The sequence below is a fragment of the Capricornis sumatraensis genome, chromosome 23, assembly GCF_032405125.1.
Source record: "Capricornis sumatraensis isolate serow.1 chromosome 23, serow.2, whole genome shotgun sequence".
Lineage (NCBI taxonomy): Eukaryota > Metazoa > Chordata > Mammalia > Artiodactyla > Bovidae > Capricornis > Capricornis sumatraensis.
In genome coordinates, this window is record NC_091091.1 from 34161609 (window position 1) to 34188059 (window position 26451).

General features: G+C 49.6%; 2 protein-coding genes and 1 non-coding gene across 5 annotated transcripts in view; 2 read left to right on the plus strand and 1 right to left on the minus strand.

The window, feature by feature from the left end:
• HABP2 (hyaluronan binding protein 2) overlaps positions 1–11406 on the plus strand; it is a 36006-nt gene extending 24600 nt beyond the window's left edge. The window contains exons 6-13 of one of the 3 annotated variants that reach the window (XM_068961773.1): positions 499–618; positions 1107–1278; positions 2710–2807; positions 4945–5197; positions 5595–5737; positions 6581–6715; positions 7675–7820; positions 10118–11406. In XM_068961773.1, coding sequence (XP_068817874.1) covers positions 499–618; positions 1107–1278; positions 2710–2807; positions 4945–5197; positions 5595–5737; positions 6581–6715; positions 7675–7820; positions 10118–10282 — 1232 coding nt within the window. In that variant the 3' untranslated portion in view covers positions 10283–11406. The remainder of the gene's footprint in view (positions 1–498; positions 619–1106; positions 1279–2709; positions 2808–4944; positions 5198–5594; positions 5738–6580; positions 6716–7674; positions 7821–10117) is intronic. The other 2 variants (XM_068961774.1, XM_068961775.1) reach the window with 2 other exon arrangements.
• Positions 1357–1428, plus strand: TRNAC-ACA (transfer RNA cysteine (anticodon ACA)). Its single transcript has one exon. It is a non-coding gene; the product is annotated as a tRNA-Cys (tRNA).
• NRAP (nebulin related anchoring protein) overlaps positions 10745–26451 on the minus strand; it is a 75534-nt gene continuing 59827 nt past the window's right edge. The window contains exons 36-42 of the mRNA XM_068961772.1: positions 20636–20740; positions 19727–19825; positions 18370–18474; positions 14693–14800; positions 12595–12906; positions 11494–11625; positions 10745–10959 (exon numbers count right to left, since the gene is read on the minus strand). Of these exons, the coding sequence (XP_068817873.1) occupies positions 10855–10959; positions 11494–11625; positions 12595–12906; positions 14693–14800; positions 18370–18474; positions 19727–19825; positions 20636–20740 (966 nt within the window). The 3' untranslated portion in view covers positions 10745–10854. The remainder of the gene's footprint in view (positions 10960–11493; positions 11626–12594; positions 12907–14692; positions 14801–18369; positions 18475–19726; positions 19826–20635; positions 20741–26451) is intronic.

Below are 26451 nucleotides of genomic sequence, written 5' to 3' on the forward strand. Positions count from 1 at the left end.
TATTCCTAGAATGGGTCATGTATAGTTTTTCACTGCTGTGAGTCGGGCATTGTCCCAGGAGATTTACATTCTCTGTCACATTCTCCCAAAAACACTACAAGAAAGTTTTACAGATGAAGAAATTGAAGTTCAGAGAGGTTAGCTCACTTGCTCATGGTTACACAGCTATCAAGGGGCAGAGCTAAGTTTCAATCTAGCTCATACTGGCCCCAAATTCCTGCTCAGTCCATGCATCTTGCTGTTCCTTACTGAACCCATCTACTTATATACTCATTTTTGCTGGCCTCCGTCATACTGTTTCACCCATGTCTGTTTACCTTCTTAAGGTGTGTGTGTATGTTTACTAGCAAGTCAGTGGGTCTCTCTTTCCCCTTTGGTGACCCATCTTCTGTGAAAGGCTGGACACCAGAAAAGTGCCTCCAACATCTCCTCATCAGCTCAGATGTAGCTGCAACCCCTCCTAAAGGGCCTTCCTGGACCCACTCCCTGTGTTTACAGTGGTTCCTGTGTGCAGGCCAAATCCCTGCCAAAACGGTGGCACCTGCTCCCGGCAGAGGCGGAGGTCCAAGTTCACCTGCGCCTGTCCTGATCAGTTCAAGGGGAAGCTCTGTGAAATAGGTATGGGTCTCTACCACCACTTCTCCAGAATCTCAGAGCCACACAGGAGGCCTCTGCAATCCTTTATCTGTTGGGGACTTGGCAGAACAGGATTCAAGTCAAGATTCCCAAGCGCTGCTATTGCCTCAGCCTTCCACCCAAAGGGCATAGGGTGTGTCCTGCTCCGTGTAAAGGGTGTAATAAACAGGGATATATGTAGGCAAGTCAAATACATCCGGGCATCCTTGGTCCTCAATGCACCTCAGTGTACCAGTTCTTGTTTGAGCCAAAATTAAAGAATTCGGTTGCCAACCCCCACCCCCATGAGATTCTGTGTTTTTAAGCTGGGTTGAAGGTGGAACATTCTCAAGCCACCTTCTTTCTGGGACCTGTGGTGAAATCTCAGGGTGGTCAGTATTTAGGCCAGTCCTCTCATGCCTGACAAGTCCCTTCTGGGCGCGGCACGCCAGTTCGTCTCAGTTCTCACATTCTTGCCTGCTCTCTCCGAGGTCCTGATGACTGCTACGTTGATGACGGCTACTCTTACCGAGGGAAAGTGAGTAAGACAGTCAACCAGCACTCGTGCCTTTACTGGAACTCCCACCTCCTCTTGCAGGAGAAGTACAACGTGTTTATGGAGGACGCTGAGGCCCATGGGATCGGGGAGCACAATTTCTGCAGGTAAAGCTCACCTTCCTCTCAGCTCAGCCTTGGCTACTTGTCAGGGGGAGGATTTGTTTGTCCCTTCCCCTTGCTCCTTCCCTGGTGGCTCAGATGGTAAAGCGTCTGCCTACAATGCAGGAGACCCGGGTTCAATCCCTGGGTTGGGAAGATCTCCTGCAGAAGGAAATGGCAACCCACTCCAGTATTCTTGCCTGGAAAATCCCATGGACGGAGGAGCCTGGCAGGCTACAGTCCATGGGGTCACTAAGAGTCGGACACGACTGAGCGACTTCTCTCATTCACTCACTCACTCACTCACTCCCCTTGCTCCTAGTTTTCCTGAGTCAGCTTAGAGATTTTGAAATGGAACACTGAAACTCATCAGCTTACTATCAATAGGAAGATTTTCCAACTCAGTATAGGTTAGGTTATGCTTCTGTTAACAAACAACCCCAAACCCCACTGGCTTGAAAACATCAGTGTTTATTTCTCATGCACACTGCACGTGTCATGTCGGTTGGGTAACTCCAAAAAAGTTACTCAAATATCCAGGGAGGGCAAGGAGAGCCTGGAACATGGAGGATGAGATTCTTACTACCTCAGCCTAGAAGTGACACGTCATTTCAGCACACGTACCTCATTGACCAGAAATAGTCACATGGTCCCACATAAACTTCAAGGGAGAAATGGAACATCAAAGGAGAAAATTTGGTGAGCCTTACAGTCTCTGCCACAAGGATGTGCAGGTTTTCCCAGATAAGAATAATGTTATTTCCATCCCTGGTGATGACTAGTTACCTTCTTTCCCATCGGCTGCCTCCAGACCATTCTGTTGCTTTCCTCTCTCTGCTCATTGTCTGACCAAGGCCAAGGACATTCTATATGGTCTCCATATAGAAACAGGGATGTTGTGTATGGCTTTCAACTGGTTCCATTAAGCAGAGGGGTTTCCCTTGCACAACACACAAGCTCCCTTCCACTTTCGTTGACCTTGAGCTGTTCCTTCCATGGGATTGTCTGCAGGGTAGCCTCTCTCAGAGAATTCTCAAGCTCAAAATTTGAAACTTTGGGCAAAGGAGCCCTTCTCTCACCCTGTTTCTGTAGTTACTTCATGTTCCTAACAAAGAAGGATCTTCAATAGGGATCTTATTTATTTTCCTGCAAAACAATTTGTGTCTTGTGGATCTGGCATAAAGTTTGTGAACTACTCTCTGGTTATTGAGATTCCCCGCCAGAAGTTAAGACTTGGTCCCAGAGCTATAACCATGCTTATATGCCAAGCTTTGCTAACCTGTTGGAGGAATGGAATGGAACTTAGCTCTGGGCATCAGGGAGGTGGGGGCAGAGGGTGCAAGAACTTGATATTCTTTTACCCTAATGTCCTTTAATGAAGTCCAGTGGGTTCACCAAGCCTCAACCCCGGCTTACTTTGTTGTTTGTTTTTTTCAGAAACCCAGATGGAGACAAAAAGCCCTGGTGTTTCTTTAAAGTAAACAATGCGAAGGTGAAGTGGGAGTACTGTGATGTCCCCGCCTGCTCTGCCCCAGGTAAGACCGTGGCTATCTGGAGATCTGGTAGTGGGGAGGTGGTAGATACACAGATATTCCCGGAACTCTCTCTCTCTCCCACCCTTACCCTCCCTCCACACCTGCTTCACCATTTGCCATCCTTGTGGCAACCCAGCTCCGCAACCCTCTGCTCTCAGGCCGAGCAGACCTGGGCAGCTCTGCAGACTCAGGCCTCCTGCCTCCCCGTCAGTGCATTCAGCAAATACTGGTCACTTGCGTGCTGTATGCCAGGCGCTGTGCCAGGCCTTCAGTGCACAGTGGGGATCAAACATTGGCTGGGCCTCCACAGCCTCTCAGGATGCAACACGGACTGAGTTCCGGCTTCACGGTCTTTCTAAAAGTCTGCCTTGGTCCACTTCTCTGCCCACATCTGAAGCTATGCACCCTCCTGCCCTGATCAGTGGGATTGCTTCCCTGAACAGTTTCATTTTTGTGCCTTGGCTCTATCCCATGTTTGCTCTTGTCCATATCTAACCATTAATCCACCTGCATTGCAGGAGATCTGGGTTCAGTCCCTTGGTCAGGAAGATCCCCTGGAGAAGGGAGTGGGTATCCACTCTAGAATTCTTGCCTGGAGAATTCCAGGGACCGGGGATCTTGGTTGGCTATAGTCTGTGGGGTCACAAAGAGTCAGACATGACTGAGCAACTGTCACTTTCAATCACTCCTCCAGAAAGTCCTACCAAGTGATCTACCAAGTGATCTACCAAGTGAAGCGTTACCTTTCACTCCTTACAAACCTCATTAAATAGATCGGGCGCCACCCATACATCTCTTGTTGCTCTTTCGTTTGATTGACAATTATCTGTGCAAATGTCTCATCTACCCACCTCTGTCATCTGGGTATCTTCCCCTAGGCACCAAAAAAGCCTTCAAAAACCTATGTGTACATTAACATAGCTAAATACATACCTGGAGGTCAGTGAAGAATCCGCCTGCACATTCTATCATGTATACTATCATGTAAGAATTGAATCGCCAGTCCATGTCTGACGCAGGATACAGCATGCTTGGGGCTGGTGCATGAGGATGACCCACAGAGATGTTATGGGGAGGGAGGTGGGAGGGGGTTTCATGTTTGGGAACACATGTAAGAATTAAAGATTTTAAAATTAAAAAAATAAATTAAAAAAAAAATAAAATAAAAAAGAAAAAAAAAAAAAAAGAATCCGCCTGCAACGCATGAGACCTGTGTTTGATCCCTGGGTCTGGAAGATCCCCTGGAGGAGGAAATGGCAACCCACTCCAGTATTCTTACCTGGAAAATCCCATGGACAGAGGAACTTGGTGGGCTACAGTCCATAGAGTTGGACACAGCAACTAGACTACCAGAGATGGATTTCTATATTGATACTCATTTTCACATGTTTTATTGAAATACTCTTGCTATACAGTGTTAATGTAAGTTACAGGTATACACTAGAAGGATTCACAATTTTTAAATGTTGAACTATATTTATAGTTATTATAAAATATGGACTATATTCTCCCTGTTGTACAACAAAATAAACCCCCTGTAGTTTATTTTATACCTAATAGTTTGTACCTTTTAATCCCTTACCCCTGTCTTTCCTCTCCTCTCTCTGTCTCCCCACCACCAAGCACTAGTTTATACTCTATATTCGAGTCTGCTTCTTTTTGTTATAGTCTCTAATTCGTTGTATTTTTTAGATCCCATATATAAATCATACACACTGTTATGTATTTGTATGCACATCAAAATAAGGAAAAAGCAATATCTTCATCATTAATTCTATAGGCTTGCTTTGTATTAATCAATGTGCTCAACAATTTTTTAAGGGTATGTATAAGCATATAGGTTTTTTGTTTTATTTTTTTCTCACTATACCGAGTGAACTTGTGGGATCTTCCATCCTCAACCAGGGATTGAATCTGGGCCTTTAGCAGTGAGAGCATGGAGTCGTAACCACTGGACCATCAGGGAATTCTGCCAACAAGTGTTAATTGCACATGTGCCCATCCTGTATGCACCAGTACAGTCTCTTAGCCCTGGACACTAGCTCAGCTTCTAAGGCAGAGTCATACCTCTGATAAGGTACTTCTGAGAACCTAGAAGTAGGGTGGAAGTGTGATTTATTTCTCTTGTGTTTCACAGACGTTGCCAACCCAGAGGGAAGACCCATGGAGCCCTTGACCAAGTTTCCTGAGTTTGGGTCCTGCGGGAAGACTGAGATAGCAGAGAAGGTCAAGAGGATCTTTGGAGGCTTTAAGAGCACGGCGGGCAAGCACCCGTGGCAGGCATCCCTGCAGACCTCACTACGACTGACCGTCTCCACGCCCCAGGGCCATTACTGCGGGGGGGCGCTGATCCACCCGTGCTGGGTGCTGACTGCAGCCCACTGCACTGAGTAAGCGCCTGCTGGGAGCAGAGGCCAGGGAGGCCAGAATCCCCAGGGGATGCTGGCCTCTTCCCATCTGATCAGCATCTTGACAGCTCTGGCAGGACTAGGGGGTCTGATCTAGCTCCAAGGGCAAAAGCATGTCTCCTTAAAACCAGACAACAGAAGAAAGCTCCTGTGTGTAGAATGCTTACCACGTGCATTACATGTGTTATGACAGTTAAGCCTCAAAACTGCTGAATGACCAGCAGGAGAGCTCTGTGAGCAAGACCATGATTACATGGTCTTGAGGATGCCACCAAGTGAGAAGTCAGGTCATCTGTCAAAGGTCATACAACTCACGGGTGTGGCTCCAGCCTCTCCAATTCCAGGACTAGTTCCTGACCATCACACTTTCCCCTTACAGGATAAAAACCAAATATCTAAAAGTGGTACTTGGAGACCAGGACCTGACGAAGACGGAATTCCATGAGCAGAGCTTTGGGGTGCAGAAGATTTTCAAGTACAGCCACTATGTTGAAATAGACGACATTCCCTACAACGATATTGGCAAGTCTCTTCTATTCTATCGTGGCTTTCCCGTCTCTCTTGTCCTGGGTGGATTCCTCTTCTGACAGAAAGTTGAGGCTTGGTTCTGGAAGGTGCTCTAAGCAGGTCTTTCACAGGCCCTGTTAAGTAGAGCATTTCTTCCAGGGCGTTTTAGTTCTGAAAAGTCTCTGTTAATGTTGCAGGTAAATGTGCACAAACTTTTAAACTGAGGGGAAGGAACATCCGACACGAAGAACGGTGTGCTGTGCAGAGCTGTCTTGAGTCCCTACTCCCCCCACTCCCTAACCAGTTTCACCCTTCTAAGTCTCAATTCCCTCTTCTGTGAAACAGGGACACTGATGTCTAGCTGTTCACTGCCTGTGTGCTAAGTGACATGATGTAAGTGGGTCCCATGTACATCTGGCACCTGGTAGGCAATGATGTACTTAAGCTTCTTGCTCCTTAGTTCTGTATCTTATTTCTTCATTCACACACTTCTCACTCTCCCTCCTCAACACTGTGCACACGTGCTAAGTTGCTTCATTCATGTCCAACTCTGTGTGACCCTTTGGACAGCAGGCGACTAGGCTCTTCTGTCCTCAACATCTTTCCCCCCCACTTAAAACCTGTTTTTCCAAAACGGTATTCGAAATGATTTCAAACTCAGTTATTATTTCTTAGTATTACTCTCAGCCTGAAGTGTTATGACTCCTCCCCAGGTGAAGGTTAAAAGCATGAAATGATAACAGAAGAATTTGGGGTATTGGGAGTGGGGTTTTCCTACAACCACCTTCCAATCAAGCTGAAGCTGATGCTTCTTTGACAGAGAGGGTTTCATCACCCATTTCCCCTGTCTCTACCTAGCCTTGCTCAAGCTAAAGCCAGTGGATGGTCATTGTGCCCTGGAATCCAAATATGTGAAAACTGTCTGTTTGCCCGATGGTCCCTTTCCCTCTGGGACTGAGTGCCATATCTCCGGCTGGGGTGTCACAGAAACAGGTGAGTCTGGCCATGCATTCTCCTGACATTCAGGTTACTTGCATCCACCAGACAAGAAAGGGTCACATTCAGCCCTCCTGGACTAGAAATCAGTTATATTCAAAATGACTTATCAAAAGAAAGAGACTGCCCCAGCTTTCTGTGTGTGTGGTCAGTCATGTTCGACTCTTTGCAACCCCATGGACGGTAGCCTGCCAGGCTTCTCTGTCTGTGGGACTTTCCAGGCAAGAACACTGTAGTGGGTTGCCATTTCCTACTCCGGGGTATCTTCCTGACCATCTCTCTAGCTCTAGTTAAATCTCATCACCTTCGCAGTCTCCTCTGATCTCCATATCTGTCCTTGGCCCTAGCCCCTAGCTCCTTGACTTTCACCAAGCATTGATCTTGCATCCATGGAGAATTTCCTCCTTTCCTAGGTAGATATAGTACTGACAAGATTATGTTGTTATTGCTCAGTCCCTAAGTCGTGTCCAACTCTTTGTGACCACGTGGACTGCAGCATGCCAGGCTTCCCTGTCCTTCACTATCTCCCAGAGTTTGTTCAAATTCATGTCCGTTGAGTCGGTGATGCATCCAGCCGTCTCATCCTCTGCTGCCCTCTTCTCCTTTTGCCTTCCTTCTTTCCCAGCATCAGAGTCTTTTCCAATGAGTTGGCTGTTCCCATCAGGTGGCCAAAGCATTGGAACTTCAGCTTCAGCATCAGCCCTTCCAATGCATGTGTCCTGTAATACAGAAATTGGGAAGTAGTATCTTAAGTGTCTCTCAAATACTCAAAACAGATTTCTCTCCCTTCCAATCTTGTTCTTAATGATGGAAAGCAAGGATCATCTCAAGTAGGCTTCTCTCCCTGTCTCCTAGAAAAACCCCTACTGCCTGAACTTGGGGCAGGTGGCTGACTTCTGGTGGGGCAGGTTCCACCCTGGTCTCTACAGTGGCAATGTCTTTTCTCTGGCCCTCAGGAGAAGGGTCCCGCCAGCTCCTGGATGCTAAGGTCAAGCTGATCAGCAACACGATATGCAACTCCCGCCGACTCTATGACCACTCGATCGATGACAACATGATTTGTGCAGGAAACCTCCAGAAGCCTGGACAAGACTCCTGCCAGGTTGGAGACTTCACATGGCATTTGGAGAAAGCAGGGCCTTACACAGGGGCACAAAGGGCCCTTAGAGCCCCGGGCAGGGAGGAGGGGCAGAGACCCACTTGCCATTCGGTCAAGGTGGGCACATCTGTCCTCTGGCAAACCTGAATCCACACCAGACCAGGAGGACTCAGCATCAATACCGTAGCAGTCACTTTGCTCGCTGTTGTTGGATTTGATTCTGACCAGTCTGGTGAAGGATGTCACTGTTACCATTGTACTGATGCTTAGAGAAATTATCTTGGTTCACAGCTCCTGGGTGGAAAGTGCAGAGCAAGAACTTGCTCCTCTCTGTTAAAATGTGAAGAGGGTGTTTCTGCCCTCAGCACTGGGCAGCTTGTCTGCAAATCCCAATAAGCAGGGGACATTTGCAAAGACCAGTTGTTAGAAAGAGAAAGATGAGGGGTCAGAGAATTCACAATATTGAGTCATCATTAGGATTTAAATGTGTGTGTGTGAAGGGGGAAGGAGATTTAGCCCTAATACACTAATTGGCTGAGTGGCTCCTCTGTGGCCAGAGCCCATTTAGATCCTGCCTGACACCCACCCCCAGATAGGACTTTGAGGGACAAGCATGGGCACACTCAAACCTGAGCCCCTCCCTACAAAGAAACTCAACAGTGATCTGCAGCTTCGAGCCTGCTTTGGGATGGGAAATCATGGTCATTCTCAGGGTCTGTGGCTCTCCTGTGACCCTCTGTCCTTTCCCAAGGAGCCACAGGTATCTACCTACTTAAAGGAAGGGTGTGAGCAGATGGGAGTGATTTTCCCTGAGTCCCTACAAGATGGATAAGGAAACAGATTGCAGGATTTTAAAAAGACAGTCAAAGGTTTGCAACCTGCTTCTGTCCTTTACTTTGTGAACTTTTTCAGTCACTGAATGGCTTAGTCAGCTTGGGCTTCTATATAAGTGACTGTAGACTGGGTGGCTAAACAACAGACATTCATTTCTCACAGTCCTGGATGCTGGAAGACTGAGATCAGGGTGCCAGCACGGTTCCAGTGGGACCCTCTCTGACTGCCAACTTCTCAACATGTCCTCGTGTAACAGAAAGAGAGAGAGCTCTTTAGGTCCCTTCTGCTTGTATGCTGAGTCACTCAGTTGTGTCTGACTCTTTGCAACCCCAAGGACTGTAGCCCACTAGGCTCTTCTGTCCATGGGATGTCTCAAGCAAGAATACTGGAGTCGGTTGCCATTTCCTTCTCCAGGGGATCTTCCTGACCCAGGGATCAAATCTGGGTTTCCTGCATTGCAAGTGAACTCTACAACCGAGCTACAAGGTTTCAACAAGGGCACTAATCCCGTGCATGGTCCCCACCCTCCCAACCTAATTACCTCCCCAAAGCCCCACCTTCTAATAAAACATTAGGCTTTCACACAGGAATTTGAGCAGGGCAGGGAGGACACAAACATTCAATCTGCCGCCCTCAAGTAATTAGCCAACCTCAGGTGTCTAATCTATAAAATGGAACTAGGGTATCCATAAAATTGGGAGACTGTGGCTAAGATTGAAAGAAATAATTCATTAAATATCCTACCAGGTGTGTAAGCAGGAGCAGATATGTGTGTGCATGTGTGTGTGTGTGTGTGTGTCAGCTGTCTTTCTCATTCTTGCCCTCCCCACCATCCTCCTCCTCTCCACTCTAACTGGGGGTTTAATGTGAACCACGCACTGCCCCATAAGCCTTACAAGCCTTAGTCCTCACAAGAACCCTCGGGTGGGTACTGTTGCCACCTATGGTTTATAGTGTGAGAAATGGAGGCCCCATAGGCCAGCAGATGGACAGCCTGGTTTGGAGCCCGGTAAATCTAACCCCATAGACCCTGCTGAGCATCATGGCCATGCTGCCTCTGAACCTCATCCTTCTTGACCAGTGTGTGCCCTGCGGGCCCTGGAAGGTGCTCTATCCAAACAGGGCATCCGTCCAGCCCCTGCTAGGTCCTAGAATGGAATGAGAAGTCGAGAGCCCTTTAGTAATACCTGCATCACTGAGTCACGGTGGGTTAGGGAGTCAGGGTGTGACCTGGGCCTGGCCCCATGGCTTCTCTGCCAAGCCCTCTCTGACTTAGGACACAGGTTATCTGCTTCTCTCCCTTCAGAGCACTGCATCGTATGAGGCATAGGAAGAACCTTGTTGCCACTTTCCCCAGGGCTGGCCAACAATCCCACCCTCACCCCCCAGCATCCCCTCATGGAAGGCGGGGGTGTCTCTGAGTGTATGCTGAACCACAGAGTGGTCTCTTGCATCTTTTCCCACAGGGCGACTCTGGAGGCCCTCTGACCTGTGAGAAGGACGGCACCTCCTACGTCTACGGAATCGTGAGCTGGGGCCTGGAGTGTGGGAAGAAGCCAGGGGTCTACACTCAAGTGACCAAATTCCTAACGTGGATCAAAACCACCATGGAGAAGGAGGCTAGCTTCTGAGGTGTCTCGTGAGGCTCATAGCCCACCCTGTGAGCACCCAGACAAGGCGAGGCCCTGTGGGCAGCAATGGACGCCCCCTGGAGCCTCTGAGTACACAGGCTCTAAGCAGAGACCACTGCTGCCCAGCCCGGGGCACCCGGGACCAGCATGGCCCCCGCTTCCTCAGGCTCCCTCCTGGGAAACCCAGAAATGAGAGAATCAAGCTGAAGTGCATGACGTTTGCTTCCCTTCCAACAATCGTAGCTTCTAGAAAATCAGTGTTCACAGCCTGCCTTCACCTGGGACATTGGCAAGTGTGAGCTTTCAGATGGCTCAGCATCGGTGGGGGTCACCTTTACGTCTTTATTCCTCAGACACTCAGGGTGCACAACAGGGCCAGCCACCCACCGCTGGGTGTTAAACAGAGGACCAAACACAACATTCTCCACCCATTTCCAGGGAGCTGTTATTTTAATAAAGGAGGACTAGGGCAGGGGCGCCATTTTTAGCTGGCTCCGACTGAAGCCACATCTCTGGCGTGCAGATTTCCTCTCCAGCTTCTCTCCCAAGGACCAAGGGTGGACGCCGCCCACTCAGAACAGCGGGGCCTTCCTCCTTTTGACGTGCAGAATCTCGGTGGCATCTGGGTTTACAAACCCCCTCTGATCATCTCCGGGCTCCACAGCCTCCGGCCCCCCCTGCAGGAACCAAACACACCTCCCTGAGTGAAGCGGAAGCTCCCACAAGACAAGCTGTCTAAAAAGCTCACCCTCTCCTTCCTTTCCTCCTTCTCCATCCTCCCCAAGAAAAAGGAACCTCACAGCAAGAAAGAAAGAAGCAGAGCCCATATCCCATTTAGACGGGGCACCTTTCTTCTGAACAAAGTAGGGTTCAAAACCCAGACTGTGGTAGACAGCGTGGCTCTGACCCCGTCCACGCATGTAATGAGCAAGCAGTCGGCACAGCCTGGCCTGCGTGGCCAGGATTGATGTAGCCCCGGCACGCTCGCCTCCGAAGAACTAACGGCTGTGACTTCAGAGAAAACCCCGCAGGAAGTTTAACCCAGGTGTCATCCGCCTGGTCATCTCAGACCCATGAAATTAGGCGCCTTGCCTGAGCTGCATTGCATGCGTCTTTAGAGCCAGCTAACCTCTGGCCAAAAATAAAGTTTGAAAAGAAACAATTGAGTTCACCTTTCCCCCCGTGGCCTTGCCTGCCAGCCCGCTACTTACGTAAGCCCCTCGGAGACCCAGGCCCCTCGCGTTGGCCAGTTCTGCAGCCCGCCGAGCCATTTCCACTTTGTAGGAGCCAGGAGGTGTCCAGCCAATACCTCTGGTCAGGTTCAAGTCTGATTTGTACTTGACCTTGAAGGAATGAGGGAGGCAAGAGGAATAGGTCAGGAGGGCATAGAGTGAAGAGGCTTAAAAAGGCTGCCCTGGGGACTATGTTGTGAGTAAAACCAGGACGTGGGAGCCAAGCAGTCTTACGCAGGAGCTCCTTGGCACTGAGGATGCACTGTGCTGGGAGTCAGGCCAGCACAGCGCCGTCCCCTGCATCTCTCTACTCAAGGGGGCTGCAGTGAGGGTGGAGGGTCAGAGATCTGGTTCAAGGCCGAGCTCCTTTCTAGACCTGCTCTGTAACCTTAAGGAAGTCATCTCCCATTTAAGGGCTTCAGTTGCCTCTCAGAGATAAACGGCCCAGGCTGCTGATTACAAAGACCCCTTGGAAAGAGTGTGTACATGCTAAATCGCTTCAGTTGGGTCTGACTCTTTGCCGGACTGTAGCCCATCAGGCTTCTCTGTCCACAGCATTTCCCAGGCAAGAATACTAGAGTGGGTTGCCACGCCCTTCTCCAGGGAATCTTCCTGACCCAGCGATCGAACCCGTGTCTCTCACATCTCCTGTACAGGCAAGCAGGTTCTTTACCACTAGCGCCACCTGGAAAGCCCCGGAAAGACTAAGGCACAGCAGTCAAGACCTTGGGCTCTCACTTTAAGCCATATGGGGCTCAGATTCCAGACCTGCTACTGATTGCCATGGGATCCTGAGTAAGTGACTTCACCGCTCTAAGCCTCCGGTTCCCCGTCTGTAAACCGGCTGGTTGTGAGAGCCACGAGGCACAGCATGGAAAGCATCTGGCATGGAGCCTGGCCCGCAGGAAGGGCTCAGTACACTGGGATGCTTGTCATTTCTTCTGGGGCTATCATGTTAGGTATCCTGGGTTCTATCTCAGCCTGGCTCCTCCCTGAGGGTAACACGGGACGTGGGATTATGGACACCTCCGGTGAAGAGAACCAGAGGCAGGGCCTAGGCCCGAGGGGAGGGCAGCTCACATCACTCTGCAGCCGGTGGGCCTTCTGTGCGTGTTTCAGGCCCAGCTGCTCTGGGTCGCAGGTGGGCTGGGGCAGGGGCTGCCTGTAGTGCACGTCGCTGGCCAGCTGCTGGCTCCTCTTGGCCTGGAGGAAGCCGGGCTGGTCTGGGCGGCTGTGGAACTGGGACCGACTCTTGGCGAAGTCCTTCTTGTACTCGTTGTCACTCTGGAGTCTGCCGACGCTGAGGAAGTGCTTCATCCTCGGGTCGTCATGGATGCTGCGGTACCCAATCTGCAGGCCCCGGTCCCGTAGGAAGGCCTCTTTGTACCGGAACTGCAGGGCAGAGGAGCAGAGAGGTGGTCACGGGTGCCCCCCTTCCCTCCAGGGCCGGCCCTCGGGATTCCCAGCAGGAAGCTCAGCAGTGGGTCAAGGGCACTGCTTTGGACTCAGGTAGGCCTGGGATCCGGGTTTCCCTCTGTTTCCTTTAGCTGTGTGGCCTCGGGTCAGTTACTGAGTCTCTCTGAGCTTTGGTTTCCCCACTTGGTAAAATGGGTGTGTGAACCTCCACCCCACAGGATCTTGAGAGGATTCAGCGAGACGGGGCTGAGCTTCGTGTCCGGCACAGGCTCACGTCCACCCAGTGGCAGGTGATGGTACTGCTGTGGTAACAGTTAATCCAGCAGCTAAGGAGTGCACCCATTCTATGAGCAACCTCTCATCCTCTGATTCTTTCCAGGTTTCAGGGACCCAACTCAGTGCTCCTCAAACCATGTATTAGTGAAAACTGGGATTGATTCACTTCGTTTTGCTTTTTAAAATTTCCAATCCATCGAAGTCCAGTATGTGGTCCTTCTGCCTGTGACTGCACGTGTGTGAAATCACTTCGGTCGTGTCTGACTCTGTGTGACCCCATGGACTGTAGCTGCCAGGCTCCTCTGTCCATGGGATTCCCCAGGCAAAAATACTGGAGAGGGGGGCCGTGCCCTCCTCCAGGGGATCTTCCCCACCCAGGGATCGAACCACATCTCTTATACCTCCTGCACTGGCACTCGGGTTCTTTACCACCGGCACCACCTGGGAAGCCTGTGATTCGTATGTAAAAAGTACCAGGTGCATTTGATAAACCCAAACTGGCTTCTATTCTGCTCAGCCAGAGGAGTCCACCCATCTCAGGCTTGGAGGTCAGAATATCTCATTGGTAAAAGTGTTGCTAAATGCTTGGTTTCTGTACTTGTTTCACTTTGACCCAGTGACAAGTTGTTCACGAATGACCATGTATCTAGTTAGTAACGTCTTCCTATCTAGTTAGTGATGTCTACCTATCTAGTTAGTGATGTCTACCTCTTCGATGATAACAGCTGCCGTGTTTTGTCCCCCTGCTCTGTACATGACACTGTGAACCATTTTGGTTACATTTCTACATCAATCCCAGTCTTCCCTGGTGGCTCAGCTGGTAGAGAATCCGCCTGCAATGCATGAGACCACAGTTCTATCCCCGGGGTTGGGAAGATCCCCTAGAAAAGAGAAAGGCTACCCATTCCAGTATTCTGGCCTGGAGAATTCCATGGACTGTATAGTTCATGGGGTGGCTAAGAGTTGGATACGACTGAGCAACTTTCACTCTCTCTACATCAATCCTGTCACCAATAGAGACAAGTATTAGATCTCTATTTCATAGGAGAAATTTTAGTCCAGAGGATTTAAGCAACTTGCTCAAGACCACAGAGCCAACTCCTAAGCAACTGAGATAGGATCTGAACTCAAGTCAATCTAGGCGGGGAAACCCAATTTCTTTCTATCCCATAGTGCACTTCAGCTTTGAAAAACAAGGTCCCTTTATTGAAGGTCAACAAATCAGTCCTCTGCTAACTGATTTCTACTTTCTGTCCACATACATCAACGTTTAAGAATGCCTCTCTTGAAGGAGAGGAAGTAGAAATAAAACCTTCCTTAATTCCAAATTTCTGGCTGAGATGCTAGAAAATAAGGCCAACTTTTATTCCTTTCACTTGAAACACTTTTTCAGCTTTGGTTCCCAGTGGTCTGCCTTTCAACAGAAAGGGGAAACCAGAGTGACACCTATCAGCGACAGAGGCAGGGAGAGAACGTGAGGTCTTACATCACTGGCGATCTCCCTCGACGCCCGTGCCGTCTGGAATGGGATGGCATCCAGCCTGAAGTCGTAGCCGCCTGCCCGGGTCTGCTCCCAGGAGTGTCTGTAGACTTTCTAGTTGGGGAAACAAAGAAATGAGTGACAGGTGAATGGGCAGCTCCATGCCTCCATGTCCGCTAGTTCTCAGAGGGAGTCATTCCCATACAGGTACCCTTTGTCTTGCTGGCGCCCAGATGGCAGAGCCCATGGCCCCACGGCCACCTTGAGGACCTCCCCAGCTCTGGCCATGATGGGCTTTGGCTCTAAACGCCCAGCCTGAGCATCAGGCCCTGCTCTTGTGGGTCTCAGGGTCTGGCTGATGGGCTACATCCTGTGGGCACCAGACGCCCCTGTCCCCCTTCCTCCTGTCTTTGCTTTCATTCCAGCACCTCAAGTTTGCAGCTTCCAGCTGCCAGAATGCAAAGTTAAAGAACCCTGTTTCTCCCCACACGCTGCCAGTTCTATTCCTTGGGTCCTGGCACTCTTATGTTCATGGGCTCCACTCACTTCCTGGGGGCCCCTGGGCCACCTTGACGCCACGTCACAGCATCCCTGTGAAGCATGCTGCAGCCCCCGTGCTCTCCTGGTGTCTGCACCGAGAGGAGAGCCTTCACCTGAATTAAATTGATCGTCAGGAACCTGACCGAGTTCCTGACCCGTGCATTTCACATCGTCCTCTTTTATTTCTCCGCCTTTCAAGCTGTTCTTGCACACCCTCCGGGAGTCTGTAATCACATCCTCTTAGTCCTCAGGTAGACCCACATCACCTACGGAGGCATCAAAACCGCCCGCGCCTTCATGTAGCTCATATATTTTTTTTTCAAGATAAGGGAATGGCTCCATGAAAGGAGTCATCTGGAGATCCCAGCGGAAGGCTGTCCTTTATTCTGTCACAGAGAAGGGAGACAGCAGGCGAGGCGCATCGCCAGCAGATGACAAAGTGACAGCCCCAGACCGTTTCGGTCGCTCACGCATCTCAGAGCCACGGCAGGTCAGGGGGCCCTTAAGAACCTTACTTTTGTCACTTGGAAATAGAGGTCAAGGCTGAGACTCTGTTCTACAGGGGATTGGGGGGATTAAGCAGAGGAAGAGTGGCAGAGAAAAAGGCAGAGTGCCCTCATGCCACCCCACAACCGAGCCAGGAACTAGAGGGGACCACGGAAAGCTTGAGCCAAGCGTGGTGGAGCTCACTGTTTGTTAAGTCCTGCTGCCCATCATCTCCTTTACCTTCATCACTTCTTCCAGTCCCAACATTACAAACCAGAAGCCAAATGCCTACTCTGTTGATGCACCTAGAAATACAGAACTAATCATCGCTAAGGTCATCACCTCATTGGCAGATCACAAACAGGGCCCAAAGGATTAGATTTCCTGGGTCGTCGTTGAGTTTAGCAGGCAGGACTGAGAGGTATGTAGACGGCGAGGCTGAATTCAGATCATGACAGACGACCAGCCCCTCTAGCATTTCGTTTCCTTGTTTCGATGGTCCTACAAATATTAGACTAGGAAGGAGAGTCAAAACCCTGATCGTTCCCTGGAAAGGGGTCTGTCAGCGCCTTCCTAATAAGATTCTCCACCAGATCTGGGCTAGGAAACTACACCAATCTCTTCACAGCATCAAACTCCAAGGTCACCCTGCTTTGGTGTCAAGGCACCCCAGCCTCCGAGTCTCTGTAACTGGGGGTCAACTCAAGTGTAAGTATGGCGCAGGCGCTCAGTCCTGGCCGCCTCTTTGCCATCCAATGGACTGCAGCCCCCCAGGCTCCTCTGTCCACGGGATTCTCCAGGCAAGAATCCTGGAGCGGGTTGCCATTTCCTCCTCCAGGGGATCGCCCCAACCCAGGGATTGAATCCACCCGCGTCTCTTATGTCTCCTGCATTGGCAGGCGGATTCTTTACCACTGCGCCACATGGGAGTCAACTCAAGGGCAGGCCCAAATTGGGGTTCTGCCCGAGGCGCTGGCTCCCCGTCTTCCCACCCCACCTCTCCCTGTAAACTATTTGCTTGATTGTCATCGCTTCCTCCCTGAGTTTTTTTTTTTTTTAAATTCTGTTGAGGTTTTTGCCTTGCCACTGGGAGTCTTTAGATTCCGCAGGCTCTTTGATTTGGAACCCTGGGCGTTCCTCTTCTTTATCACAGTGGGCACAGCTTTGCCCTCATCCTCACACATTAGAGTCATTTGATTTTTAGTTATTTCGGCTGCCTTGCACATCTCAATGGCTTTCTTTGCCCAGGAAGGTCACTTTCCCTCCACATCTTCCTCACAGAGCACTTGATCCAATTGTGCGTATCCTCCACGCCCCCGAAGAAGTGCTCTTTCAAAAGAGGTTCGTGAGTCCTCCATACCCGCGTGCCCTGGCGGCTAATTTCAGCTCCGGGACTCTGCAGACTGGCACCCCTTGTGGAAGGAAGGATGCCTCTGCCGCCAGCCCGGGGTGGCTGTCCTCCTTAAGTCGGGTCCCCGAAGGACTGGTACTTCTATCCCAGTGTCCAGGGCAATGGGCCTCCAGGAGTTCCTCACATGGAGGCCTAGCCTTCCCCCATCCTTGCAGCATTAATGAGATGGATGTTTTGTCCAAGCTCCGCTGAGGGGGAGGTCCCGCTTCCCCAGATGGAGGTCAGCCCACCAGAGCTGCTGTTCTAAAATTATCGCCTGCGCATCCCTCAAAAGCATCAAATGGTCATAATAACTCATATTTACAAAGCACCAGCACATTCACCGCGTGGGATCCCACAGGGCTTTACAAACGCAACAAACTAATACACACGCTAACTAGAAGGCGCCTCTTGCCGACCCCTGCGAGGCGGCTACCTCTGGGGTGAGCAGCAGCAGCTGTTGATCTGCACGGAGCCCCAGGACACAATGGTCGGGCCAGGGCGGGAAGAATGGCCGGACTCTGGGAGGCCCCGCGCGGCCCCAGGCCGACACACTCAGCCTGTGTTATTCTGATCTGACAGCGTCTTTTGATTCTGCCGCCTCGGTACCTGTTATCCCAGGATCACAGCTTTGCCGGCAGAGCGGCCGCCTATTCTATTACGACCAGGGGCCTCCGACCCCTGCCAACAACAAGCCCGGGCTGAGGAAACAGCATCTTGGAGACGCATGCAAAGGGCACACATCCAAGGGAACAGACGTGTCGGGGGCCACAGCCTCAGGCACAAAGGAGCGGATTGTGTTTGGATCCCATGGACTACAATTGCAGTGTCTTTCTAACCTGCAGAAAGCAAAGAAAGCGCCACTCGGTCTCCAGACTTACGAGGCTCTGAATGGCTAAGGAGAGGAGTCCGGGGAACAAGCAGAGCAGGTGTCTACACCCGTGGGGCCAGGGCACCGCTCCTCTGACTGGAGCCCAGCACCCGACTGAGGTCTTTGGAGTCATGCCCAGCACTGGGCTGCTAGAGCTGGCAGGACCACAGGAGTGGGCTAGCCCAGCTCCATCCCCATTTTGCAGCTGGGGAGACTGAGGCCCAGCAAGAAAAGTGGCTCAAAGTTATACATGTCACTTATCCTACTCTCAGTCTAGGGTGCTTTCTGTTCCCAGCTCCCTTCCTAGGAATTCTTTCTAAAAAAAAAAAAATCCCATCTGGGCACAGATCATATCACAGAAATGGGCAACACCACATGAATGGCCGGTTCACTTACGTCGCTCAGATGCAGGGCGTTGAGGCGGGCCCTGGTGAAATCGGGGTGGTCGGGCACCAGGGTGTACCTGTGTCGGGATTCAGCATCCCCTGACCTGTACAGGCGCTGCAGGGAAGAAGGCTCACAGTAAATGGGAACCCACACTTGCTGCAGTCAAAGGTGAAGAGGGGGCTGATGCCCTTTCCTGCCCCTCCCACCCCAGGGTGCAGAAGCTATCCTGCCCTTGGAGAGCATCCCTCCAGATGCCACCCAGGAAGGGAGGTGCCCGAGTGGCCAGGGTCAGGTGGTGAGGAGCTGGTTTTAAGTATTTAAAATATTCATCAAGTTTTGCTTCAAAAGGGTCACAAACCATCATCCTGGGTCACTGTACCTGTGTTTCACAAACAGTAAAAGATGGGTGGATATTTCAGAGGATCTTTGCAATCAGGCATTTGCTCAAGCTTTTTACTAGTAACAAGATGTCTCAATGCCTTTGTTACTAAACATTAATAAAAATAATAAAAAGACATAACAGCTAAAAAACCTTAAGTGCCTTGATATCTCTTAAGAAATTTAAAGTTTTCTTAGTCCACCCTGTGTCCCAAGAAGACACAATTTTAGAACTCAAGGTTTCTCTTAATGGCTATTTTTAGGGCAGTGATATAAGGACTGGAAATAATTTTAGGAGGTGGTTGAGTCTCATCCAGTTTTAAAGAGGAAATATAATATTTAACATTCCAACCCTTTCCCAAATTCAGTTTGTGTTTTGCGAACATGAACTGGTCAGTACCACACTTGGACTCTGTGAGCACGGGGCAGCTTTGTCAGTATGCAAAAATCCAATCCCTGGAGGGTTTCAGAGAAGAAAATATGTAATTTCCTAGTCTTCAAAATTAATACAGGAGAGAAGAAATGGGGCTAAATTATACAGTAGAAAGAAGTTCTTTATATAGCTGCTTTTTTTTTTTCTTAATTGGCTTATGTTAAGATTTAATTCCATTGTCATCTATGGACAATTTAGATATATATGATCTAATGTTTGGTAAGGATCCATCAATAATACTTGTATTAATTACTATTGTGATGGTTATGAGTCAAACTAGGGACATTTACTGAGGACTTACTATGTTCTAAATACTTGCTAAAAGCTTCATGAAATTTTATTTACTTCATTCTCATTTAATTCACTCCATCTTATGAAATGGTTGCTATCATTATCTTTCTTTCAAATAAGGGAACCATGGCCAGAAGACATTAGAAAACTGACCCAACATCGCCCAGGTAAGGGACAGAAGGTTTGCGCTTACATCTTAAGCACTGACCACTGTGCAGCCCTACCCACTATTAAGCCTGGGATGAGTGAGCAGAAGACACCCACCTCATTGCAATGCATGTAGCTGTTCTTGGCATGAACTAGGTCCGGGGAGTCAACCACTGTGGTAAACTTGATGGTGTCTGGTTTTTTACGGTATTTGGTCTGTAAGAGAAAGACCAAGATTCTCAAGAAACAATCAAAGACCATGCATTTTTCTGGGTGCAGCTTCACCCTACCTACTCAGTACCAGGTGTATCAATGACATGCTTGGGAAAGAAATCTCTCTTCTTTGTGGCCACCTCACCAGCATACAGAAGAGATTCAAGCTGCCTCTGTGATAAGGACCATTTTACAGGTATTTCCATTCTTGAAAAGAGAGGCTGCAAAACGCCAAAGCTCATCACAAGCAAAGGAATTCAGGGGACGGAAGGATTCAGCCTTAAGTCGGCCCTGCCCAGACCCTATTCAAGTAGGTTCTGTTATTAAGGAACTAAAGAAGGCAGTGCTGTGCTCTCAAGGAGTTCCCAGGGCAAGAATCTCTGGGTCATCAACATGGTGGGAGTTCAGTTAATGTAACCATCTCTGGGCAACTTTTAACACCCTCTGAAGTCAGGTAACCCTTGGACATTGAACTGAGTAAACTCAGGAGACGGGTGGCAAACCCTCTCCTTATCTCCATGAAAATAATGGGTCAGGTTAGATCATAATTGTGCATAAAACATTTGTTGGTCATCATCTAATGCATCACCCCTCTTTCATTGCCTGATTGGAACAAGCCTTTAACTCTCCAGCAAGTGAATTCACTGGGAGCCAAATCTTGTTCTGTCTTGGGATTTGGTTGCAAATCGCCCCTGAAAGAAATTGGGAGTCCAGTGCCACGGGGCCCTCCCAGGCTCTCCAGTCCCTCTGCAAGCTCCCTCGTCAGGAGATAAACGCCAGGTTGCGTTTGTGGTAGAGTCAGGTTAATGATACCTCACTGATGAGTTCTCCGGCTTTCTTTGCACTTTCTATCTGTGGGGAACTCAGCGCCAGCCATCCTGTCCCCTTCATGCCCATCAGGTCCGACTTGTAGCGCAACTGTGGGAAAAAAAAAAAAACACTGGCTTTTATCAGGAAAGGGTTACAAACCATTGGGGCATCCATAAAAATGCTTCATCACAACATTCAATATCTTCATTTGGGTGAGTTCTGCTTGTCACCAAGGCAAACTATTTGAGTTTGTGCATTCCACCCAGAATTAAGTAACAGATCATGCGTAAAATACAAGCAGGTCCCACATGTAAACTGGCTGGATTCCAAGCAGAAGGTTGTGACCTACGGGAATGATCCCTTAAGAAAGATCTGAGATATACACCCCAGCCCACACATCAGCCTCGATTATTTGGTTTCATTCTGGCAGTGAGGCGATTGACCGCCTGCCTAAACAGAAACGTTTTACACACTTTCAGTGGATCAAAGGGCTTTGAGCTCTGGATCAAACCTGCTGTGACTCAGGGCAAATCACTGTACCTAAATGTGACTCAGTTTCTCTCTGTGATACCCGAAGGTCATGACAATCCCTCTGTTCTCATGAAAACACCTGAGAGTCCTGAGGGGTAAAAGACACTCTGCGTGTTAGATTTGTTTTTTTCTTTGCGGTGGTGGGGGAGGGGGAGTTCTTTGCAGGACTCTCAAAACTGCAACAAACCTGGCTACAACTGGGGAATGGTGTGTAAACCGCCTTAATATTTCCATGCCTCAGTTTACCCCTCCTCCTATGGTTACTCAGGATTTGCCTACATTGCACAATAGGCTTAAACTTTATCCATTTTTCTCCTCTTAACGACTCGGAAGATCAGAACTACAGCATCAGTTCCAGGAAGAAAATAGTAAGTGGGGTTTTAAGACAATGGGCCTGATTAGGAATCTCCTGAAATGTTTGATCTTATTACCATTCCTTGATCTGCCCACCATTACCTACATTGAGACAGTCTCTGAAAAAAGCTTTTCTTCCTCTCCATATGGAAATGTTAGGCAATTTTAAAGGAAGAAAAAGGACTCTCTAAGGAAATGTGAAATTTGGAACTAAACAAAGTTGCTGGCATTTCTCTAATTTAGATACAAGCTCTGCGGTAACGCAAAATACCCACTCCTGAAATCAGCCTTTCGGCCTTTTTAGTTTTCTTTCATTTCAGGAATCACAGTGCTCCTCACAGCTGGCCTCAAAGAGGGTCCGTTTCTGATCTACTGTCTGCTGGTTAAGGCCCCTGAGCAAATTCCACTCTGCTTTCCAACTGGTGAAGGGGGACATCACTCGGGTTTGGGAGCACGTTTCAAAACCCCATGTCAGTGAAATTGCTTTTTATACCGCGATCTTTCAGTCTACACCAGCAAAGCGTTTGCCTTCCACTCTGATAAAGAACAGAGAAAATTGGATAAATTTCTAAGTTAGAGAGAATAATCCTACAGGGCCTCTTCACAGCCGGGCCTTGCTCCTTTCATAAGTGAGATGAAGTGGGGGCGCATGCTTTCAACTTGCCTTTTGTTGAGCTGAACAGTGCGAGCGCAGGTGAGTCAGAAGGCAAGACGCAGGTTCCCCAAAGATCTGACTGCGCCTCCGACTCGCTTATAAATGGATTGTCTATTGATATTTCTGCTCCCAGCCCCGCTTTGACTATTCACGCAGACCCTAAAAACAACACGCCTGCCCCAGACCTCACCATAAAAGAGGGGGTGAGGAGCAAGGAGGGTAGTTGAGGAGAATCGGCCCAAAGAAGGTTTCCAAGAAGGATTCTAAGATAATAAGAGATCTTCTCAGGCTGCCCAGTTTTATCTCGCTTCCCCAGGTGGCAGCCTCACTACTTGCCCTTGTACTTGTGAAGGCCTGGATCCCACTTTCAGAGTCACACATGAGATTCCTGACGCCGCACCCCCCCCCCCATTCTGGAGATGCACAAGCTGTAGCTTTCAACCCTTGAGCTCTAACAGGAATTACATAACCAGGAGGTGCACCCAGGAGATGGCCAGGGGAAGGGGAATATTTGTCATATTAATAATAAGAATCACTATAACAACTATCTTGCAAAGGGTGTGGTTTGCTTCAGACTCATTTGGGCTTCCCTGGTGGCTCAGATGGTAAAACGTCTGCCTGCCAGTGCAGGAGACCTGGGTTTGATCCCTGGGTTGGGAAGATCCCCTGGAGAAGGAAATGGCAACCCACTCCAGTACTGTTGCCTGGAAAACTCCATGGACGGAGGAGCCTGGTAGGCTACAGTCCATAGGTCGGACACGACTGAGCAACTTCGCTTTCACTTTCATTACCTCATTCAGTCCTTGTGCCATTCTCAAAGGACAAGCTCTCATTCCCAACTATAGAACAATCTGGGGGGTTAAATGTTTGCTCAGATTCTCAGACGAGTCACCAGCTGCTGTCCTCTGGGATCCTGCGCAGGTGGTCCTTAAGAGAACCCTCAAGAGCCAGAGCGCCTGGGTTCCTAATCTAGCCACCAGGGGGAGCCAGAGAGCGCAAACCCCAGAGTCAGGAGCCCAGAGCTGGGCTTTGCCTCTTAACTAGCCATATGGTCTTGAGCAAGTCATTTCCCCGGCAGCTTATGACCCTGAGCAAGTTCCTGAAGATTTATAGTTGCGTTAGTTACCGCAACTGTAAAAATGGAAGTACTTACAGTACCTACCTAGATACTACATGAGATCGTTCGTGCAAATTCTTTAAATAAGTGCCTAGCCCAGGATAAGCATTCTGTACTTCTTAGGTATTGTCAGTGTCATTGCTGTTGTTTCTGATGGGGAAATGGAAGCCGGGGAAGCTTAAGGAGTCTCCTGAGGCCTTGCAGCCATAAAGGCTGGGGCCAAGACTGTCCCCTTGACTGTCCCTTCATGTGCTTTGCAGGATGCCTGCAGCCCTTATGTGAGGTCACGGAGAGGAGCGTGGAGTGGCAGATTTGGAAAGGACCAAGAGGTGACTGAACTATCACCCCCTGGTGGTGGAGCACAGCCTGGGCAGAGCACGTGTCTCAGATGCATCCCTGAGGTAAGCACAACTTTCCCAAGACTTCAGCAGTCACAGCCTTGAGGACCCTCCTGCCAAGGGTGAGCGCCGAGACCCACAGCTTGCTTTCTGGCCTGGATGGGAGAGGTCAGGAGAACGACTGATGGCTACAGGAGCTACTGTTCCTGCCCAGAACTCTGCTGAACTTCGTGAGCTCACAATGAGCCTTTGTTTCCTTTTCAGTAGAACATAATGGCACCCCACTCCAGTACTCTTGCCTGGAAAGTCCCATGGACAGAGGAGCCTGGTGGGCTGCAGTCCATGGGGTCGCTGAGGGTCGGACACGACTGAGCGACTTCACTTTCACTTTTCACTTTCATGCATTGGAGAAGGAAATGGCAACCCACTCCAGTGTTCTTGCCTGGAGAATCCCAGGGACGGGGAAGCCTGGTGGGCTGCCATCTATTGGGTCGCATAGAGTCGGACACGACTGAAGCGACTTAGCAGCAGCAACAGAACATAACCACATGGAATTGGATTTTCAGTGATGACTGCAAGAAAACAAGCCTCCAGACCAGACAGACATTCTGGGGGTCTGCTATTCACAGGATCTTGGGGCCCAAGACCGCCCAGTTTAACAAACCTGAAGTTTCAAAACAATGCATGCAGCCCAATGTGGTCATTCTCAAATCAGGCAATAAATTCTCAGCACAAAACATATCGCATTTGGTAAAGTGTAAGTCTATGACTGCCAACAAGTGTTTCTTGGGAAGGACTCTCTTTTTTTCTTGTTGTTCTTATTTGTGTGTGTTAAAATATCCTTTCTTTTCAGAAGTAACGGTGATATAAATGGTAGCTTGAGGTAAGAGTTGGTTTTTGGTCTTTCTCCTTACTTAGTAAAATAGTCTGATACTATGATGATGTCAGCATTAAAAAAAACATTTATCTATGAATCCTGAAATCTGAGATCACCAATAAATCAAACATCTTTGCTTTTCCAGTAGAAACATGAAGGCCTAGAAAGCCAAGTGGCTGCTGCCAGGCCCCCAATCTCCCCACAGTGGCCTGTCCTGTCCCAGGAGGTTTATTTTCTCCCCGGAAGAGGCCACCAACAGAAGGGTCCTGGGCTGTACTCTGAGTCAAAGTAAGAGCCTCTTCTTAGGGACCTCAGTGTGGCCTGCTAGTAAGTAGAAGGCTTTCTAAGTGGGTCCTGGGCTGTGCTTCAGCAAATGCATGCCCTGCTCCACGCTCCCCTGGCTGGTGCCCACTCAGTACTACAGTCCCTGCAAATCTTGATTCATAATTAAGACGATCATGGCATTCATTAAATCATCACATCATTGTTGTCATAATTAATCATCAACTGGGTATGTTCAACACTCTGCCTGTGCCATATAACTAAGCTTGGAGCAGTCACTGCCCTGAAGGCCCCCAGAATCAGAAGGCTTGGTGGAAACCATAATCCTAACAGCTCACACCCTCTGGCATATTCCTATGGACCATGCACTGTCTGTGCTCAGCACAGTGCATCATACAGACAGTCCTCAACTGAGAACAGAGTTCTCAGTCGGGTACAGTTTTGTCCCCCCAGGTGCATTTGGCAATATATGGAGACGTTTCTGATTGTCACTTTGAGGGGGTGCTAATGGCATCTCGAGGGTAGAGGCCAGGGATGTGGCAATGCACAAGACAGGCCCACACAACAAAGCATCCAGCCCCAAGTGCCACAGGTGCCCAAGTTTGGAAACCCCGATATGGATGACAAGGATGCATGTGACTACGGTCTCATGAGACCTGCTCCAAAATCTCACGAGAGCACCTTCCTCCCAGGGGAGCTGTGGGGCTGGGGGAGATGGTACACATAGGCAAACATGGTGCAGAACCTGCCATTGGCATGGGGCCTGGAAGTGCTGACTGCGACCACATTTTCATCACTACCCTGGCCCTCGTGAGGGAGCCGAGACTTGGAATGGCCTGGAACTGACTTCAGAGGCACTGAGTCTGGAGACGTCCACTAAGGGTGGGACTTAATGCCCCTACATGGGCCAGGACGTCCCCTCTCTGGGCCTAAGCATCCGCACCTGCATCACAGGAAGCGTGACTCCCCTGATCCAGGAGGGTGGCATGGTTGGGAGTGTGGGTCCTGGAGCCAGGCCTGCCTCAGCCCCTCCCATGTGACCTCATCTGTGCACCAGGAGGAGCAAGGCCCTCACCCTGAAGTGCTGGAGTAAGGGTGCCATACTGGTGAGCAGTCAGGGAACGGCAGCTCTGGGCACAACTCTCCACCTCGCCTCAGGGACACCCCCAGTGCACACAGTCGGGCCCTAGGTCTCTTTCTCGGACCCCCATCCCATCGCCTGGGACATCCTCACTCACGCACTCAGGCACTCGCTTCAGTCCAGTCCCAGATATGCTGAGGCTGCTGCCGCCCAGGGTCTTTGCTCAAAAGTCACCTCTGCAGCGAGAGTGATCCTGTTTTTGTTGTTGTTCAGGTGCTAAGTCGAGTCCGACTCTTTGCGATCCCATGGACTGCAGCACGCCAGTGCCGTCCTTTTCCCTGTACGTCACTATCCCCATAGAATCGGCGATGCTACTAACCATCTCATCCTCCTTGGACTGTGAGGAGATCAAGTCAGTCAATCCTAAAGGAAAACAGCCCTGAATATTCATCGGAAGGACTGATGCTGAAGGTGAAGCTCCAATATTTAAGCCACCTGATGGGAAGAGCTGACTCATTGGAGAAGACCCTGATGCTGGGAAAGACTGAAGGCAGGAGGAGAACCGGGTGACAGAGGATGAGAAT